Source organism: Sinocyclocheilus grahami, unplaced genomic scaffold, assembly GCF_001515645.1.
Source record: "Sinocyclocheilus grahami isolate Dianchi unplaced genomic scaffold, SAMN03320097.WGS_v1.1 scaffold312.1, whole genome shotgun sequence".
Taxonomy (NCBI): Eukaryota; Metazoa; Chordata; class Actinopteri; order Cypriniformes; family Cyprinidae; genus Sinocyclocheilus; species Sinocyclocheilus grahami.
The window spans coordinates 718,706-740,957 of NW_015505491.1; the positions used below are offsets into that span (position 1 = coordinate 718,706).

At 34.5% G+C, this 22,252-nt stretch overlaps 2 protein-coding genes across 2 annotated transcripts in view; both read right to left on the bottom strand.

The window, feature by feature from the left end:
- The window catches only part of LOC107601763 (B-cell receptor-associated protein 31-like), a 20,611-nt gene extending 12,225 nt beyond the window's left edge, over window positions 1-8,386 (bottom strand). The window contains exons 1-5 of the mRNA XM_016294052.1: window positions 8,303-8,386; window positions 7,339-7,440; window positions 6,242-6,342; window positions 5,614-5,758; window positions 879-1,014 (exon numbers count right to left, since the gene is read on the bottom strand). Coding sequence (XP_016149538.1) covers window positions 879-1,014; window positions 5,614-5,758; window positions 6,242-6,342; window positions 7,339-7,430 — 474 coding nt within the window. The 5' untranslated portion in view covers window positions 7,431-7,440; window positions 8,303-8,386. The remainder of the gene's footprint in view (window positions 1-878; window positions 1,015-5,613; window positions 5,759-6,241; window positions 6,343-7,338; window positions 7,441-8,302) is intronic.
- An 8,252-nt stretch (window positions 8,387-16,638) lies between these two features.
- LOC107601764 (UDP-galactose translocator-like) overlaps window positions 16,639-22,252 on the bottom strand; it is a 7,336-nt gene continuing 1,722 nt past the window's right edge. Inside the window, exons 2-4 of the mRNA XM_016294053.1 lie at window positions 20,517-20,699; window positions 19,155-19,306; window positions 16,639-17,828 (exon numbers count right to left, since the gene is read on the bottom strand). Of these exons, the coding sequence (XP_016149539.1) occupies window positions 17,121-17,828; window positions 19,155-19,306; window positions 20,517-20,699 (1,043 nt within the window). The 3' untranslated portion in view covers window positions 16,639-17,120. The remainder of the gene's footprint in view (window positions 17,829-19,154; window positions 19,307-20,516; window positions 20,700-22,252) is intronic.

Here is a 22,252-nt window from a genome sequence, read left to right on the forward strand (position 1 = left end):
ATATATATACACTGTATATATGCAGCCTCGGTGAGCATAAGAGACTTCTTTGAAAAAATGAATAAAAAAAAAATCTTACCAACCCCAAACAAAAAAGCTTAATTAAATAGTAATATGCATTTCATTTTTGGTCATAAGGCCCAAAGGTTTTGGCATTTTCTAGCCATTTATATTTCTTTCCACCAAAAAAAAAAAAACTAAACTGGCCAGTACCTCAACATTTCAAGTAAGTTTACAAGCATTTGAAACTAGGGGAGTATCAAGCGCTACTTTTGTTCACTTTCACATCTTGTGTAAACTCAACACCTATTTCTAGACATAATGTGAAACTCTGCCCTCTATAGGTGAAATGCAAAGTCTGCAGCACTGGGATATTGATGTACACAATGTTTCTCTGAGGACTGACAAATGGAGAACACCTAACAAACCAGAATGACTCATGAGGACATGTGATGTTAAACCATTACTAATGAAGTGCATGTGGGATCACAACTAAATCACAAACATGTTAGCAATCATTCAAGAATAAATCATCTCAATTTAAATTCTGTCATCATTTATTTTAGTCATTCTCATGTCTTTCCAATATCATCATTTATTTATTTATTTGAAATAGGTCACTAGAGCAGCTTACCGACTTCTTTTGTGTTCGTCACAGACATTTACAATCACATGAGGGTGAGCAATGACAGAATATTCATTTTTGGGTGAACAGTTTCTTAATACAGCATACTCATCACAGTCACCTGTGCAACTGTCCCACCCACACGTCCTGTAGTTACACCAATAGTCATTAACCTTTACCAGGTAAAGGTTTCTGCTCCTTTTAAGCCTTTAGGGTCATGAAAAACCGGCCTTTTCATGCACAACTCACTCACCTCCTGCAGTTTCTCATTTTCCTCCATGTATTTTTTCGCAGCATCATTTGCTCCCTCCGCCTGCTTTTTAAAGGCTTCATTAGAGGCCATCAGTGTTGCCTGCTGAGACAGCAGTGTGGCCAGACGTCTCAACAGCCTGGAGGGGAAAAAAACAACATCAACTCATCAGACACGAGTGGATTTACTAAACAGTCAGTGTGTAGCTGATCGTTACGGCTCACCGCAGCAGCAGCCTACGTTACGATTCTGCATTATACAGATACAGACTTTGGCATAATTATTGGTGCTTGAAAAGGCAACGATCTCTATAACTATTATTTGAACAAACCTCTAAATCTAAAAACTGAACTTCATGGCGTAATTCGTCCCACACATTTGTGCTCCAGACATCAACTACTTTATGATGGATGGTATTAAACAAACAAAAGTATTCAATATTAAACATATCATTTATATATAATTATATCTACACCTGTCATCCGTTTGAAACCTGACACACTCTGAGGAAGGCTGAAGGCCGAAATGCATCAGCGTGCAGAGTTTTAGGCATTTTTAATGTTTATTGAGTTGGCCAGAATGTGAATAATGGCTTTTTAACTCTTTTGGACTAGAAGAAGTGTCTTGGATTCTTCATTTATTGTGAAATTAAAATATTGGTTTTCTATTTTAATATACTTTAAAATATTTATTTCTGTGATGCAAAGCTGTATTTTCTTCAGTCATTATTACTCCAGTGTTCAGTGTCACATGATCCTTCAGAAATCATTCTAAATGTACTGATTTTATTATCAATGTTGTAAACAGTTGTGCTGCTTAATATTTTTTGGAACCTGTGATACTTTTTTTAGGATTGTTTGTTGAATAAAAATTTAAAAAAGAACAGCATTTATTCAAAATAGAAATATTTTCTAACAATTTAAGTCTTTACCATCACTTTTTTTTTTTGATCAATTTAACACATCCTTGCTGAATAAAAAAAAAGAAAAGAAAAAATTATTACTGAACCTAACATTTGAACGGTAGTGTATATTTTTACAAAAAAAAAAAAAAAAACTATTTTAAATACATGCTGTTCTTTTTAACTTTTTATTCATTAAAGAATCCAGAAAAAAGTATATAAAGTATATAAAAGTATAGAAGTAAATAAAAGTATATAAAATCATGAAACTCAAGAGTATGAGCACTTTGGCACACATATCTTCATTTGAATAACATGTTAATTTTACATGCAAATCTAAAAGGGAGAAGTCAAATCTGAGCATACATGCCTATTTTTCTAAGTGGACTACAGAAATAACATCTCTCTAAATAGTTAGATCCAAAATCTGAGATTGGTTGACATAGCATCGCTCCAGAAACATGCGTGACACTTCTAGGAAACACCGATGTGTATTAGACAGCACGACAAAAATCAGCATAAACAAATGAGTATCTACTGCTCGACCATAAGCAAATATATCACATGGTTTTCACCAGCGTAAACACAGTGTATAGCTTTTAGCTATTTTCCTCACTCTACACAGTCAGTCTTCTACAGTTTCATAGAGCCAGATGAGCTGAGAGATGCAGGCTGATGACATCTGAACCGTGAGCTTGAATGCAGAAGCTAAAGGCTGCGTGCATCCCCTTCATGTCAGTGTAAAAGGGTTCAAGGCTTCGGAAAAAGTTGTTGTGACCAAAATGCAGATGGGTTGAACCATGGACAACCGCAACTTGCATAAATGCAAGAGAAGCCCACAGTTTGGTCAAACGCTCTGTAACAAGGTAATATGAGGCGACCTACAGTAGATTCACTTTAACCTCTCCTGATTTTTAAATTGGCCAAATATAAGAAAACAAGTCATTTTTAGTTTGCGCAAGTGTTTATACAGTACAGACATGTTAACTCAAATACAAACAAAACAATAATTTAAAAAATTGAATATTTTCACTGCAATAATGTCCTGTTCAAAAATTATTTCCATTAGAATCATAATAAATTAAAGGCAGTACAACAAATACTGCATATACAAATCATGTATAAATACCTTACTTTTTTTAATCTATATTTTAAATAAAGAAAAAAAAATTTATTGCCATGAAAATAATGCTACAAAACTTACTGGTCCTAAAAATAGGCTTAATTTTCTCTCTAATATTTTTTGGGTGGTGAAATATGACCCTTCTTGATATAATCTATGAAATTAAAAATTTAAATATTAGATTATTTTGCAATAAAAAAAAGTGTGTCTTGAATACTTGGTCATATTTAAGGTTAGATTATTAAACATTTTCAAATAATGATGACTGGTTATATGTAGATAATATCAGAATCAATAAAGCCAGAGAAGAAAAATAAAAAAATAAATAAATACAATTATAATATCAGATACATGTGTATAAAATGTCAAAAGGAAAAGAGAAAAAAGAGTTCCAAACATCCATAAAAGATTAATTTACTTCAGAAGACATTAGAAAATATATCTTTAATTTAATGTATTTCTTACCCCACTAACAATTTTTGTCCTATTTTAAGCATAAATCTAACTAAGTTTTGTAAGGTGTCAGTGGACTAAGACAAATAGACTGCATTTAGTGTATATTGTCTAAAAACAAGTTATTTTTCAATGTTTCCCATTATCTTGCATTAATCGCTTAACAGCCATTTCCAATGTACACTGGAAATGTCCACACAGCTACTGCACCCTAACATGCCTGAAGCACGTCAAACCGTCATGCGCCACTTTAGTCACCTTTGTGGCATCTGCGTGTTTGCTGGCAAGGTGGAGGAGGGCCATTTTGTGACAGGAGTCGTGGCCTTTCTGCCAGTGAGAATGCCATGAACACAGGCTAAATATAATGCCTGTCACCAGTTGCTTGATCACATGTCCTGCAGCTGTCCGTGTGATTACGAAAACGACACTCAAGCCCGGCAGGCAAGGGAAGTAGTATCGCTAATGGATGTAGTAGTCATCTGGCAGGATATAAATAACCTGCCATTCAGAGAAAATATGGTGAAACCCCTGTAAGGAAAAACTATGCAGAGCTGGGAGACTCTCAAATGTTAAGAATAGAGCGCAACAACGAACCAGCCAATCGGGAAACAGTGTGGGGGACCCCCAACCAGCTCAACATAAGATTCTTTCCATGTCTACTGTAATATAGCGGCATATTCTGCTCTTCGTCTGTCCCACACCTGTACACAATTCATTCACATTTTGTGACTATAAATAAAGACACTGTCTCCAATAGGGTGGGGATGCAAGATAAATCTGTGCTGGAGAAATTAGGAAGCTAATTGGCATGACAGGTAAGTAATTTATGCAAACAGAACATTAATAGATTATAAATAAAGCAGGCCCAGGGTTAAGGAGAGGACCTATAATGATTTTTGGTGCATTTAACTATTTTGACTTTTGAACTACCAAAAATGAGCAAGAGGGTGGCTAACCGCACACTGATCCACTCAAGACTAAAAAGTCTAAAAACATATTTAAAATTTTTATAAATTGCATTGTGCAAAAGTGCAAAGTGCATGTGAATGTGACTCTGCAATCTGTTTTGGTGGCATTTTATAGGCTTTTCATCTTTAAAAAATGGATGCATTTAAATGCACAAAATATTTAATTAAACTAAAATTAAATGCACAAAGTATTTAATTAAATAGAAGGGTCTAACTATTGCATCACCCTGGTCCCCTCAACAAAAACCTAAACGGATTTTTCTCTTCAGTCTTTATTAAAAATCTACAAGCAGTAAAGTAAGTATAGTTTGCAAGATTGAAGTATAAATACAATGAGGCTGTGAAAGATGATGGTTCTGAAAATAGATTAGAATATATTGATGGTTGTTGGTTAACCACAGAATTAAAAGCAAAAAATAAATAAATCATTGACTTTGTGATAATGGAATTTAAAGTTTCTGGGTTTTCGGACTGGGTCACATTTCAAAATAAAGTCTCTTATGGCTTCTATATAACATTTTTACTGAGTAAAGTCTAGATTATTTATTGTCATATGACAGATATAAACATTTTAGCCATTTCACCTTTTGAAGTTCCCCTTATCATTCTTATCACAACGAACAGTACACTCTGTAAAATCATATCTCATATCAATAACTTTGATAATATTTTAACAAAACATCACTGATAAAATTTCTCACAAGAATATCTTTTATTGTGACACAAATACCCTATCTGTCCTGAATATCCTTGAGTGGGCGGGCGGTCTGATTTGATTGACAGATGATTTCTGCAGCACTGTGCTGTAACAGGCTACAGTGACAGTTGAGAAGTGTTATGGAAATTAAGGACAAAACCTAGTAAAAACAACCTGTAGCAAAAAAACCCTGTAGGGTACTATTTTACACACAAGCTTAATGCGAGTACAAAAAAAGTCTGAGTAAATATGTTATTTGCCAGTTGGCTGGTAATACCGGGGGTACCGCAATATAATACATACAATGAAACAACTTGTGCATCTGCACTCCTCAGGGACAGAACATGGCGAACCCAATGACCCTGTTTGGAGGGTACGGTTGAAGTTCTGTTTACAAGCATGGTCCAGAAATCTGCTGGGAGCCGTCAACGAAAATGAAATCAGGCCGTGCCATGTAGCTGATCGTGTTCAGAAACTGGTGCCAAAGCTCCAGTGCCAAAGCGAGACATGTTGAGGTGGGCAAAATACAGAAACGAGAGAGACCTGCGGGAGCGAGTACCATAGAAAATGAGAGAGACATGGGGAAAAACACTCACAAACACAGGAGCAGAGCGAAGCCGGCGATGTATTCGTTCCTCTGGGCTCTGAAGAGCTTCATGTGGATGTGCTCAATGGCCACGGGGTTGTTGCTCAGATCCACTTTCTCTGTCACACTGTATTTTCTCACTTCTCTAAATGCATCTGTAGTGGCAGAAACAAAAACTTTCATTTCGATTTTTTATTCATAAATCTAGTTCAATCAAGGCAAAACTCATAGCGAGAAATTGCTTCATTTAAATGTTTGTAGGGCTGTCAAAATGAACGTATTAACAGATAAATATGTTTTTACTTTAATTATTGCATATAGTCATTCATATTCTGAATGTTCTGACCCCGAATTTTGAAAGGTAAGTGTATGTTAATGATCTTTCATGACTAACTTTTTCATATACAAAATGAGTAACCCTGCCAAGCTGCTGAGCATTGAGATGTAAATATAGGCAGTCATATCCTCATGAGCTCATTATGACATCAATCATAATGACAGCAATCATTTCTGAATGACCTGCTTTTGCAACTTTTAATAATGATACATCCTCTTTAACATCATATTATAGATTTACACAGGAACTTTGAACAAGACTGGTTAATGAGAACAATGCAGTGAGGTGTTTTCAAGCTCACCTACGAGCAGAAAGACAAGAATACAAATGATGACAATGAAGGCAGTGTTTCCATACGTTGCGATGACAGTGACCAGTCTAGACTTGAAAAATTTGCTCCATCTACAAAGGCAACAACAGAGATAACACCTTAATAAACAGAGGGCAAAAGAGCACATACGATAACAGTAATCTTTCTCAACAAGTCCAAAGAACATCATTCAAATTTACATTTCTAACACACACCAAAAAAGGAGCACATACAGATGCCTTTGAGAAGCATTTCTTGTTTTTTTCTCTTGATGAGTCTGTGCAAATACACCAATTCTCAGAGTGTATCTGCGAGATTCTATTGCAATATGTTGTTTACCAAGTGTCCCAACCTTTAAATTGATTGGAAGGTCATGTGAATGCTCTCGAATTAAGAAATGACTCCCTCACAAGATTCTTTTCATGGAATAAAAGCATTGAACAGAATTGAATTATCCTGGTAGTGCTGGAATCAAAACATCCAACTCAGCTCAACTCTACCAAATACTCAGAATGATTTAATTGTTTTAAGGCTGTTAACACGGCAACAATATTTCGCCACAAATGGACAGATTTCAGTACTGGCAACACTCTGGGATCTTTCCTGGAAAGAGGCTAAGTTGAAGAAAACTGGTGCAAGAGAATAAAATGGATCAGAAGTGAAATAAAAGTTTTCAGAACCTGATGACTATCAGAGATTATTAAGAGGAACCACACTTAAAGGAACCAATCTGCCAAAAATTTAAATTTGTTGTATTTACATCCAAAATGTTGATGAGTTTGTTCCTTCATTAGAACAGATTTGGAGAAATTTAGTAAATTATAAAACAGCTGATATTACATCACAAGATGTTAATTGATGGACTGGAGTGGTGTGGATTATTGTCAGCTGTTTGGACTCTCATTCTGACGGCACCCATTCACTGCAGAGGATCCATTGGCGAGCAAGTGATGTAATGCTACATTTCTCCAAATCTGTTCTGATGAAGAAACAAACTCATCTACGTGCTGGATGACCAGAGGTTGAGTTAATTTTCAGCAAAATTTCATTTTTGGGTGAACTGTGTTTCAACAACTTCGGAAACTCACCGTTTTGGGGAGATGAAAGGGACACAGAGCAGCAGTACCGCAAACACCTCGGCGTACAGAAACGTAGCCACGGCTGTCCATTGAAGACTCATGACGGCTAGTCTATAAACACATATCAGCAATGATCAGCCAAACAGATTACATGCACATCACTAACCACCAGACCCTGAAAACATAAATTAGCATTAAACATGATATGCACAAGGTTTGGGAAAATATAAGTCTGAACAAAAGCCAAGGGGCAAAACACACCCATTCCTTTTATTTATTACCATGTATGAAATCAAATGCAGACACTCAAGTCCTCTGGTGATACTCATTAAAATCATAACTGATACAACAGCACCATCTTATGTTTACTACAGAATAGCCCCAGCTATTCATCCACAAGATGAAATCATTTCTGAGGCCTTTACAAATTATGAGACACGACCAATAACCAATTCACGTCAAATACAAAGAAAAACAACTTCTTGGTTTTGTAGTACATCATCCCAACTCCCAAAGAGCAAGTTCGCTCATTAAATAGAAGAAAATTAGCAAGTGCAGGTGTATTCATCAAATAATTCATAGTAGATAAAAAAAATTAAAGGCAGGAAATCATTCTTTTACACCTAAATGTTTGATAATAAGGGAAGGAATAAATATTTGTTGATAGATCTCATCAAATATATTACATATGAATGAATGAATTACAAATGGACTGCGTCAACTACATCTGCTTAGACTGGCTGCAAAAAAACGGAAAATAAGACTTAAAACTACTAGACGGTAATAGACATATATGTCTGTAAGTATAATGGGAATGCATATGTAAACAAACACATAGACATAACGTTAAACATGTCTCTGTCAGAGTAGTACAATACGCTGTTATTTAAGGTTCTCATACAATTACCCGCATTCATAAGAGCTCTACTTATGACTGAAGTGTAGATAATTAAATAATTGTATTAGAACTTACCGAACAGAAAGAAATATTCACAGAAAGGCTTGCAGATACGTGTCACAACTTCTGCTGCACTCTGACTACGCTCCACATGAATCTACTTCCGGTATGTGTGCCAACTCATTCTACACATGACCACTTCCCGCGTCGAGGCCAGGAAATGCTTGCGTAAAAGTCTCCTTTCAATAAAATAGAATGAAATAAAAATATGTATTAACAATTAAAGTAAAATAATCCTTCACTTAAATAATTACAAACAATTAAAGTAAAACACCCTGTAATTTTCCATTGATTTTTCTATTGAGAATAATATGTGGGAATATCTGGTAATAGCCTATGTGGAAAATTGGACACCAGAGATTTTGGGGTTAAAACCCTCAAAACAGTGTTGCCAACTTAGCAATTCTGTTGCTAAATTTAGCAACTTTTCAGACTACCCTAGCAACTCTTTCTCCCAAAAGCACCTAGCAACAAATTTAGCTATTTTTAAATTTTATTTGGCTACGTTTAGCAACTTTTGATAAGTGGCTCAAACAATAAAAAGGCACACATTTTCCATCTAAATTTCACAAATAGAGGAAACCAAAGATGCCTAGCAGTACACGCATCACGTGAATTAAGTTACTGCTATTTGCAGTTGTTCAATTTGATAATAACAATAATAATTGAATAATTGTTCATTTATGATACACCTCGTTAGTAGCTTGTACATGTGATTGTTGATCAGTTAGTACACTGTAAGAAAAATATCTACAAAAATTGCAAAGGTACTAATAATTTTCCAGGACATTATCCGTTATCCGTTGTAACCCGAAACACAAAATGCAATGCGTAATTTAAAATGCAGGTAAAAACCTGTGATTTATTTTCTTAGAGTGTAGCATACTGACTACTAATGCACTGCTTAAAACTATAATTGTTCAGAATGTGTAGTTTTACTAGTTTACTAGCTAATGAAAAAAACTTGTAATCGTTCAAAAATGTAATCGTTCAAAGGTGTTCAATGTTGTATATAAAAAAAGTTCTTTATATTTGAACATTATATTATGCATTTATATTATTTTACGAACAAATCTAAATTAACATATAAAAATATGTATTTTTTTAATGTAGTGATACAATTTTGCGTCGTGATTACGTAATGACTTCATCACGCAATGACATCACAACGTCATTTAGCAACTTTTAGCAACAAATAGGCCTTCCTTTAGCAACTTCCCCTGAAAATGAGTTGGCAACACTGCCCCAAAATCGATTATAGATTATTGTGATGACATATTTGTGTAATAACATCAACTAGGCAAATCACACTCAAAACAATGTTTATTCCATACATAAATACAACCATACTTATTATTCATGATTATACATTCAGTTTAGTTTTAGATCTGCTCCCTTGAATAGTGACATGATAAGGCAATTATATGTTCAAAAGCCTACTGCTTTTCACATTTCACTGCTGCTCAGCAATTAAAAATATAGGTATATTAAAACCAAACTCATCCAAAAAGAGCACAGTGACTATACACAAAGTGTTTAGGTCAGAAATGCAGTTGTTGTAATCTAAAGAGGTGGACTCTTTTTATTGACAAATATAACATAAAAATGGAGTTTAAATCTGAAAGTGCACTCTGGAGAAAATAAAGTTTGCTTGATCTTTAAAAGTGTATGTGATCCTATGTCACACATAAGACAGCTGAAATGCATAAGGCACTACAAAAAGCACTTTTAAAGCATTAATGCATACACAAGAAAAACTTTAGTAAAAAAAACAATACTATACTATACAATTATTTCATAATAAGGCAGCACCTTTTGAATTCCAAGTATGATGAGGATTTTCATTCATTTTTCCAGTTCCAGCATACAAAACACAAAATCTGTTTACATTAGTATTATACCGTTACCGTCAGTCAATCACAAAATCAAATGTATAACAATAGTGAGGTATCATCAGCATAAATATGAGCTTCCATAAAGTAAGTCAGCACAGTTTAGTTTAGACGTACCGTCATTCATAAGAGTTTAATATTGTGAGCATAAGGCACTTGAAATATAACCCTCATCTTTTCCTTTGGAAACAGGGCAGGAGTGTAGGACCTGTATAGGCACAATGTGTTCTCATCATCTTTTCTCATTTATCATGTTTCTTCAGTTTCCTTTCTTCTTTCCTGGAGCCTTGGGACTAAAAGTGACAGAAGAGAGAAAGAAACGACACATTTATTGTGCGGTTAAAAGAAAAACAAAGCAAGAATATGCTATTTAGTGTTATATATTTCTCTACATATGTGGACTGGTTCACATTATGTGTATCTGTCTGTCACTATATGCTTGTTTTTACACACACAAGTCAATGCATTCTTGAATATTATACACAGAGGTAAATATGTTGTAAAACATACCCAGCAATTTCACATTGCTCGTTGGGAAATGTATAATTGAGTTGTGCTTGCATTTTATATTCCCATTACACAGTACATGAATGAAAGTATGTGCAACTTTGTAATTCACAGATGTAGCTATTTCAACTAAACCCATCATTAACAAGTGTAAAAAAAAGTCAATGGGTGCCGTCAGAGTCTAAACAGCTGATAAAAACATCACAATAATCCACAAGTTTTTGTACAAACATGCTGCTTTTCACTTCACAAGACGATAATTGATGGACTGGTGTAGTGTGGATTATTGTGATGTTTTTATCAGCTGTTTGGACTCTCATTCTGACGGTACCCATTCACTGCACACGATCCATTGGTGAGCAAGCGATGTAATGCTGCATTTCTCCAAATCTGTTCTAATGAAGAAATAAACTCATCTACATCTTGTATGACCTGATGGTGAGTACATTTTCAGCAAATGTTCATTTTTGGGTTCCTTTAAAATAAGCATTCATTTAATAGTGTTCTTTTCTGCATGACAGTGTCCCTTATGCATGGTCCACGAAGATGATATTTGCTCCATCGTTAGTTGAAGGCCTTCCCAGAAAGGCGGAGGCTTTTAGGAATTACAATGTTCATGGAATTAAAAGTTGAACAAGCATGTGGTGTGGTTTCCTCATACTTTTAGCCATGCGGTTTATTTAAATAAGAGTTCAGTTAGTGGTTAGTATCCTCATGTAGCAAAATCACCTCTGATAACCTGTTCTAGTTGCATTTTTGATGTCAGCATGTACCCTGAAAAACCAGCTTTTCATGTTTGAAAGCTCATTTTAAAGTGTTTTTCAGGTAGTTTGATTAACAAACTCTCATTATTTATATTAAGATTAATTATTCAAATGTATTAATCATTGTTTTGCTTGTGCATCACTGCATTTAATTTATGCTGATGTAAATCAAAAATATATTATTACTGTGTAAATTATTATATTACAGAAATAAAATCACTAACAACACACAAAAACCCCAGTGCAAAATCCAGATATACTACATTCTCACAGCAATGTAAATATAGGAGAAATGATTGCCTTAATTGTCCTAAAAATTGCCTTCGTATTCTTTATACAAAACCTGCATTCCTTTTTCCTTTTAATTAACCGATTTTGATTTTGGTGTGAAATGTGACGTGTTTTTATCTACACTGGGGTTATACACACACGCACACACAAGAAAGATTCACTTCTGAGGCTCATATAAGAAACAGAAACTCTATTCTCTATTTGATGTTTATTGTCAGCCTCAAGAAAGAGGCCACTATAAGAAATAAGCCACCAGGGGCTGTACTTCAACTCTTCACAGGCTATTTACAATATAGTGCCAGAGACAGGGCTTAACAGAGGCCGTCCTTGATTTATTAGCTGTGATGACGAAATCTGCGCAGTCTTTCTGCAATCAGGAGGTGTTAACAGTTGTCACAGAATACAAAAATTAAACAGAAATCTCAACTGGACATGTGCAATGTTTTGTATTTTTGTACATGCGATCACTTTCAGCTCAAGTATTCAGAATCAGATCTATTGACCGATGAGCCAAAAGAAAACAAAGACAGTTTTCAGTTCACATTGTACTTGTTTCATAATGATTCACTGAAAATACTCATCTTTTGTAACCCTAATATTCATGATGATATATCTTTAAGGGCCATGTTCTGACATACCACCGTCATAATAATTTCTCATGAACAAATATGAAAGATTTACATGATGGTCAGCATCAAGTGTTTAGTGTCAGAAAATGGCTTGTGGTAAATTCTCTCACTCTCTCTCTGACACACACACACACACCTCTAGATAACATATAACCACACAAACACAATCACTTTAGCTGCCTGAGGCCACTCTCGGCTCATTCGATTCTGAAAAAGTCTCTGAAAACAACTCAGTGATGGAGTTTAAGATCTAGACTTTCAGCTCGAGAGCTGCTGCAGGGAACTATTTGAACATTACAATTTGTGAATTTAAGTCAACATGAAATGTTATTTACAACTCTTTTTAGCTTTTTAATAGGGATGCACGATATATCGGCCACCATATCGGTATCGGCCGATAAATGCAAATTTTTTCTGTTATCGGTATCGGCCTGATAAGAAAATTCGGTATCGGCCAAAATTTTCATATCGGTGCATCCCTACTTTTTAACATATTAAATGATAACAAAATTTACCCTAGGTACCAATTTAATTGTGTAAAGTGAACATTACATACAGGCGTACGTGGCGATCAAACGTTTGGAATAATTATGATTTTTAAATAGGTTTTTAAAAGTTGCCCCTTATACAAGGCTGCATTTATTTCATCGAAAATACAGTAAAAACAGCAATACTGTGAAATACAATCGCAATTTAAAATACTGCTTTCTATTTGAATATGATTTACAATGAAATGTATTGTTGTGATGGCGAAGCTGAATTTTCAATCATTATTGGTGCTCAATTATTATAGTTCTTATTATCAATGGTTCTTATTAAAACAGCTTTTGCGGCTTAATATTTTTGTGGAAACTGTCATACATTTTTTTTTATCAAGATTATTTGATAAAGATCATTAAACAGCATTTATTTGAAATAGATTTATTTTATTTTATTTGTAAAATTATAAATGCCTTCATTAACTGTCACTTTTGACAAATTGAATGCATCCTTGCAATAATAAATGAAATTGTTAATTTTTTTCTCTCTTTCATTTTTTTTTTTTATCATACTTGCCCCAAAATTTTGAGTGGTTGTGTATCACGGTTTTCATAAAAAATATTAAGGAGCACAACTGTTTTCAATATTGATAAGAAGAAATGTTTTTTGATAATGAATGTGACACTGATGCTGAAAATTCAGCTTTGCATCACAGGCATAAATGACATTTTAAAATATATTCAGATAGAAGAAAGCTATTTTAAACTGTAATAATATTTTACAATATTACTGTACTATTTACTGCATTTCAATCAAATAAATGCAGCCTTTTAAAAATATCCTAACTATTCCTAACTTTTGGCCACAAGTGTAAATGGGAAGGATTTTATATTTATTATTTGCTGTTATAGTCATAATATTAGTACATTAACACCCATTACATTTCTGTATTCCCTATTTTAATATACTTTTGAGGATGCACTGTAAAAAATGATTGTGATTTTAACAGTAAAAGACTGTAAAAATGCTACAGTAAAAACCTGTTAATTGGTTAACAGTAAGTTTCCATACTATATACAGTGAATAAATGTAATTACATTTAATGTAACTCTACAGTCAAATACTGTTAAAAAATATGGTTTTTGGAAGTGAAAAATAAAAAGTCATTGTATAATTTACAGTGAAAAACCGTAAATTGACACTCCCAGAATTCCCTGCATGACACTTCATATTTGATTGCTGTTATAGTCATAATATTAGTACATTAACACCCATTACATTTCTGTATTCCCTATTTTAATATACTTTTGAGGATGCACTGTAAAAAATGATTGTGATTTTAACAGTAAAAGACTGTAAAAATGCTACAGTAAAAACCTGTTAATTGGTTAACAGTAAGTTTCCATACTATATACAGTGAATAAATGTAATTACATTTAATGTAACTCTACAGTCAAATACTGTTAAAAAATATGGTTTTTGGAAGTGAAAAATAAAAAGTCATTGTATAATTTACAGTGAAAAACCGTAAATTGACACTCCCAGAATTCCCTGCATGACACTTCATATTTGATGTTTTTTTTGTTGAAATAACTCTCTTAGTTTTTTCTTATCAGTTGCGTACATTAGGGTTTAATCTTACATCTAATGTCATTAAATGAAAGTTTATTGCATTATTTCAGTATCATGTGTCACCGTGATGGGGTTTAGTGTTACTTGTGAATGGCACTGTGCACCTTCTATATATAAGTATTGCCCTCCTCAGCTCGTAGAAAAGCTGTTTATGATGAGCTTTGGTTCATCATGTGACTTTCTCATCACCACCAGTTTTTGGTGGTTATCAGTGCATTTCAATTGTTCATAACAGATATTAGTTCTTCAACATGTTGGTTTATTAACATTACATCAGTTAATGAAATACGGTATTTTATTGTGAATTTAAGTTAAGTCTGTAAAACCTCAAATGTTGCTACCATATTTTTTACGGTGAAGTTCTGGCAACCACAGCTTGCCGGTATTTTACCGTAAATGTCAGATTTTTTTTTTACAGTGTGGGCAAATTGTTACGTTTATAAAACATTACAAAGACACATAAAGTGCACAGCATCATGTAATAAGAAAGTAAATATAGTCATTTTCATTTCATGTTGACTTCAAAAGAAAAAAGTAAATTAGTGCATGTAAACAACCAAAGAAAGTGAACGGAATCACTGCGGGCCACATTTCTTCATCCAAAACCATGAAGAATTCAAATCTACTGACTAAATTCATCATTTAGCAATCAAGCAGCACTTAACCCAGTTCTTTTTGATATTACATGAATCCTAACATGCATATAAAACCCATTACGAGCAACAAAACCTCTTCACCAAACCACAACCATATACTTCCCCCAAACCCTATTTACAATGGCAAAAACAGAAAATAAAACATTTTGTATCAGGACGTGCTCTTGAGGTGTATGGGGATTTACTGAGAACAGTTTTGGCATATTTGTATCAAATGTGTGCACAAAAATGTTTGTACAATACATAACATAAGACAAATCCACAAATCTTGATTCATTTTTTGCATCATAAAAAGAAGATATAGTATTTTGATATTATGTACAGTGTAAGAACTATATTAACATTGTATAGTTACCATTCAGTCACAAGTTGATTGAGAAAGGCACAGCATTAACCAATTGTTGGTTAAGCAAAACTAGTCCCCCTCACACAGAGACACACGCATATGCGCACACAATGAAAACAACCTTCAATGAGGTGCCATTTGGTTAGAAAATGAGCAGGTTAGTCCATTTCCAGCACAGAAAAGAGCTGTGAGCTGAAAATGCCAAAGACGAGGGTGGCAAAGCAAGAATCCACATGGAAACAATGTGTTAAGTGATTGCCTGCCTGTCAAATATTTAACTAGCTCTGTAGTTGAATTCAATATTTTAATGAAGTTCAATGCCAATTAGTAGCCATTTTCAGACTTGTGAGGATGGCATCTCTTAACACATAGTGGACTGGCAGAGAGAAATGTTTGAGATGAATGTAACTTATAAGTCCCTGCAAGCTGATTTAAAAGCATTCCTTTATCTGACATATCTCTATTATTACTATATCAGCCCAAAATCACTCAGAATGAGACCAAATTCAACACGCCGGCAACAAAGTGCCACAGACACGCATGAATCAAGCTCTTTGCCACTGTACAAACATGTTTTTTTTGTAACTGGAAACATGGCAGACATTCACACAGCTTTTCACAACCCTAATTTTTCTTCGTCTCTATTTACACAATTAACAATGATTTTGGCAAAGAACTTGTAGCGTGTAAAAGCAGCTATGAGTGAATCTCACAAAACCGGTCAAAATGACGTCTGGGTTTAATTGGACACCAAAATCAAAAGAAAATGAACCAGACATTTCATAAAATATATGTATATATTTTTAAATAAGAAGATTAAGCCCGTTTTGGCGACCATTAAGATTTTTGCACTATTTTCAACATAAATAAGCACATTGTAAAAAACTAAAGATTTTATTTTATTTAAATAAGAGTATTTATATGTCATGATAGTAGATTTATACTGAATTTAATTCTTATTATTTTTAATTAAAAAAACATTTAAATTCAAAAGTATATATGTATCATGGTAGTAGATGTGTGTTTTATTTTAACAATGCAAGTTTATTTGTATTTATTTATTTGCGTTGCATTAATACGAATTTGGGAGTTAAATGTGCTTAAATTTCACAATCCAAACATTTGTATTGGTACTTAATAGGCTTTCTTTTTTCTCTCTCTGCATTTTGAAGTAGAAGTTATAGCCTAGGTTTTGTGTGATTCACCCATTAGTTTTCAAGCCAATCCAACCCACTGTTCCTCTGCTCAGCAGTAGCCTGGCAATTATGTTTTCGTCTTCTTCCCCAAGATTGAGCTGTCTAACAGGAAAAAGCTGTTTAAGCCAAACAGGGAAGGGAGGTGAAGACGTTTGAGAGAGATATGCCTACAAAGGTGAAAAATGCCACAACATGTTTTTGGTAATAAAAAAGAGAAAAACTGAAAACCCCAAAACCTACATCTACGTCTCTCTGGTTTGTGCTTTCCAAATGAATTAAGTGCCGACAGCCATGTTCATGAACGACCTAGTCTGATCCAGATGGTTAAGTGTTCACAGAAGCACCCAAACCCACAGCAGCAGAGAGAAACGAGAAAGAGGAGAGAGTTAGGACTTCCACCGAGAGAGGTAAAGAGCGATTAATGGAAGGGGACACAGATTTCATTTCACCAGCACTGACTTTGGGAGGAAAGCTTCCAGCTCCGAGTCTCCTCCTTCGCTGTGACTAGATGAAGATGTGCTGGAAGTGCTGGCGTTTGGTTTGGGGAGGCTGTACATATAGACGGCTCCTATGACCAATCCTGCGCCCAGCGTGAAGATCAGGTCCACGTGGAAGCCAAAGAGGTAGACGGACGTGATCGTGGACACAATGATAGAAAAAGAGGTGGCAAAGCCTTTGAGAATGTTGTCCGCGTATTTGACGACAACAGCTACCAGAAGGCCGCCGAAGGCCTGGTTGAAGATGACGCCCCACACCATGGGTGTGTAGCCGAACAGGAAGCCTTTCTCGGCGATGGCGGCGCCGTCGTTCCACCACATGCCGAGGAGACCCAAAACTGTCCCGAAGATCCCGAGCTGGATGTTTCTCATCCACACCGAGGCCGAGCTGCCCTTCAAGATCTTCTCGAAGTAAACGCCGGCAAACCCGGAGGATAGGCAAGAGATTATCACGGACACCAGGCCCTTGAAGTAGTTCTGGTTGGTGCTGGTCAGAGCCTCCTTCTGTTTTCCGCCCTCCTGATCCACCTGGACGATCGCCACACCGGCAAACAGCAGCATTAGAGAGATCCACTGGATTTTAGATAGACTCTTGTGCAGCATGAGCACTGAAAACAACGCTGTGGTCAAGATCTTCAACTGATACGTGACCTGCAGAAAAGAAAAAAAAGTGTTAGATGGAAATTTTGAATTTGTTCAAACTGTTTCCATTAATGGATTTAAAACTGTAAATCAACCATATGCAGATATATATGAGCGTTCATTACTATGCACTGTTACATTGGTGCATATAAACTAATTATAAAATACAACTTGGCCCTGTGTTTATTTAGTCAAATGTAGCATAGAAACAGTGTTGGTATTGTTTTCAGTAATTGAAATAAAGTTAAAATAAAACAAATCGTATTAAAGTGAAAAAAATAAAGCTATATGTGACCAACCATGGACCACAAAACCAGTCATAAGGGTCAATTTTTTTAAATTGAGATTTATACATCATCCGAAAGCTTAATAAATAAGCTTTGATAGGATAGGATGATATTTGGCCAAGATACAACTATTTAAAAATCTGGAATCTGAGGGTGCAAAAAAAAATTCAAATCAAAATATTGAGAAAATCACCTTTTAATGTTGTCCAAATGAAGTTCTTAGCAATGCATATTACTAATCAAAAATTAAGTTTTGATATATTTACGATAGGAAATTTACAAAATATCTTCATGGAACATGATCTTTACTTAATATCCTAATGATTTTTGGCATAAAAGAAAAATCGATCATTTTGACCCATACAATGTATTGTTGGCTATTGCTACAAATATACCCCAGCGACTTAAGACTGCTTTTGTGGTCCAGGGTCACATATAGAAGTTTTAAAAAAGCTAATATAAAATGACAAACTCACAAAACAAAATGAGTAACCACTTTAAATAAACTGAAAATATGAATGTATTTCAATATGCTAATAAGTACTATAATATCATAAATAAAATACTAATATTATACTAAAATAAAAACATGCCTTTTAACAAGAATTCTCACGCATTTTAATTCCTACAGAAAACATTTTAAAACTACTTGGCTGCAATGGCTGTTTAATCAAAGAAAGGATAGAAAGTAGTTGTGTAATACTAAATTTGGACTAACATTATAAGCAGACTTAAAGACTTGTAGCTTCATTTTTAGTTGAATTTTGTTGTCAGTTTTTTTTCTTTTTTTAATTGTAGTTTTTTGGCCTAATAACATCTGGCAAAGGGACTACCAATGAAAACTAGCCTTTGGGCTAATTTGGGTACATTTACATTCATGAATGTTGATTAATGTACACTGTCCCTTTTTTGTGAAATAAATAAATAAATAAAAATAAAAGTGTCACAAAAGTCTACAGTTGGGGACGTATGAAGTGAAAGGAGTGAATCTCTCAGGAGAGAGAGAGAGGTGAAGGAAGGGCATAAACAAATTTTGGAGCAGTCTCACCTGGAAAGTGGCTGCTGGTAAATTAGAAATGGCCACATACTGCAGGTTGTTCTGTAAAGTGTAGATGAGTGATGGAACTGCTAACTTCAGTGTGTCCAAATACTGTACGACTATAGAGTCATACAACAACGATACAAAGGACTTCACATTACCTGCATTTACAAAAAATAAGAAAAGGCATATTATCATCAGACATACTGCTGCAATACTACTACTTAAAATATATGTGTGACCACAAAACCAGTCTTAAGTGTCAATTTTTCGAAATGGAGATTTATACACCATCTGAAAGTTGAAAAAATACGCTTTCCATTGATGTATGGTTTGTTAGGACATACAACTATTTGAAAATCTGGAATCTGAGAGTGCAAAAAAATCTAAATATTGAGAAAATCGCCTTTAAAGTTGTCCAAATGAAGTTCTTAATGCATATTACTAATCAAAAATTAAGTTGATATATTTATGGTAGGAAATTTACAAAATATCTTCATGGAACATGATCTTTACTTAATATCCTAATGATTTTTGGCATAAAAGAAAAGTCGATAATTTTGACCCATACAATGTATTTTTGGCTATTGCTACAAATATACCCCAGCGACTTAAGACTGCTTTGTGCTCCAGGGTCACATATATATATATATATATATATATACATACATTAATTATTAGTAGTACAAATTTTTTTTAATGTTTTTGTATCTTATGCTCACCAAGGCTGCATTTATTTAATCGAAAACACAGTCAAATTGTTTAAAAAATAATTTAAAAATGCTCTAGCTAAAAATAACTGTTTTTATCTGAATTTATTTTAAAATGTAATTTATTCCTGTGATGCAAAGCTGAATTTTCAGCATCATTACTCCAGTCTTCAGTGTCACATGATCCTTCAGAAATCATTCTAATAAAATGATTTAATGCTCAAGAAAGATTTATTATTATTATTATCAATGCTGAGAACAGTTGTGCTGCTTAATATTTTTGTAACTGAGATACATTCTTTTCCAGGATTTTTTGATGTATAGAAAATTCAAGCATTCACAGCGTTTATTTGACAGAAATCTTTATAACATTAAAAATATATTTACTGTCACTTTCGATCGGTTTAATGCAAACTAATATAAATCTTAATTTCTTACATTAAAAAAATCTATATAGATTAGTGTTGGGCACTTCAGACACACAAACATAACATGAATGTCATTCAAATATTAAGGTGGCATTTCTTTTCAAATGCATTTTGAATCAATAAATATATATATATTGTTCAAATAAAACACAAAAAGTATTGTAAGATAAGACATTAACCTTTGAATCACACGCTGCACGTAACGTGCCACAATGTGATTTCAGTGAACGTACCTCTCTTCTGTATCAGGATGATGACCACACAGGTGGAGACTTTAAGAACTTCTGCCATTACCACGGCTGATGTGGTGTAGAAATGATCTCCCGGCAACGTCCGCACGTAACGGATGCTGAGGATGAGCGATGCATTCTGGATCACCAGAATCGCCAAACTGATGTACTTCAACTTCCTATTGACTGCAAGAGACATAATCTTTTAGTCAAAACTAGCTTTTATTACTGACGGTGTAAAACCGGATAACTGGAGGCTAAATTAACGGATCTGAACACTAACGTCAGTTTAATGGCAGCATTTCACTTTTCCGAATGAGGCTAGTCAATGTTCAGTTTGTGTTTTCAGTTAGGACACACCTAAACGTCGACAGCGGGCGGATGTTTGCTCAATCCAGTGGCAACACCCTGATTACAGACACTTCATTCATTCACCAAAAACTTTCCTTAGTTCATTTTTTAGCTAACGCAGTTCACTGGCAAACTAGGTACCAATTACCAAACAGCCAAAACTACAACGTTATCTGACTTAACATTAAAAGGTGAGAAAACAAAAGATATCAAAGATATAAATAAAGCCAAACATTTGACAAATCGCACTAAAAAATACAAAACAAATAATTATTTACCATGGTGTTATTATTAGAGAGATTACGTACAATCAAGTTTCTCGAGACAGCCTGTGGACACTATAGACATGATGAACAGGAATTGTGAAACGTATAAACTTGTTTTGCTGGTTTATAGTGCGCTGATGTCTTTTTTTTTTCTGTAAAGAATGTGATAAATGCAGACGGACTGAGAAGTGCCACACACCCTCTGTCACAACGTCAAAACCCATCTGACAAAGAAAAAGAGCTGCAAGATGACAATGGGCAGGACAAAACGTTTCAGTTTATTTACTGACTGAGGAAATTCAAAGTGCTTTACATGAGAAAAGCACTGCCACGATTAACCCTTTTGGTGCATGACATTCATTACAACAGAAGTCCTAGAGAATTTTTACACATACACAGCAGTACAAAGACAGTGAATAAAGTCTGGTGCAATGCATTACGTATGTGCTAACAATTTATATTTTTACAGCATTTAGTAATCTAGATTGTTGATTTATAAATATAATATTGTTTTTGTTCATTCATGTTTGTTCACAATAAATGGTTAACTTCTACATCTTGAGATATAAAGTCTATGTAGAAATTAACACAGAACTAACCTTAACAAAAACTAAATTAGATTAATAAAGGCTGTACAAATGTCCATTGTTAGTTCTTTTTTTTTTAATAACAATAATAAAACAAAAAATGTGTTGTTAAAGGTCCCATATTGTCAAAACTGAAATTTCCTGGCTTTTTTCACGGTAACTGAGGTCTAGGTGCTATGTAACTACCATATAAGTTTCAAAACAGTCAGTCCACAGTCAAATGCACACAGCCTGCATAAAGTAGCTGTGATTTTTCACGAACAGTTGTGACTTCCGTAAAAAGTTGACGTCAGAACTACACAGTCACCGCCTTCAGTCACCACCCCGAGCACCGCCCACAGTCCCACTCTCCTTTTGCCAAACTCCCAGACAACATGGCGTCCATGCCATTGCTGAGCAACAACAACACGGAAACATGTCGAAAAGGTTAACTTTAACCACGAAACCAGATCGGCCGACCTGTAACGTTACACTCTCACTCAAAGGATGGACGATCTGACAGGATTGTTACTATGAGGTGGATCACATCTAACGT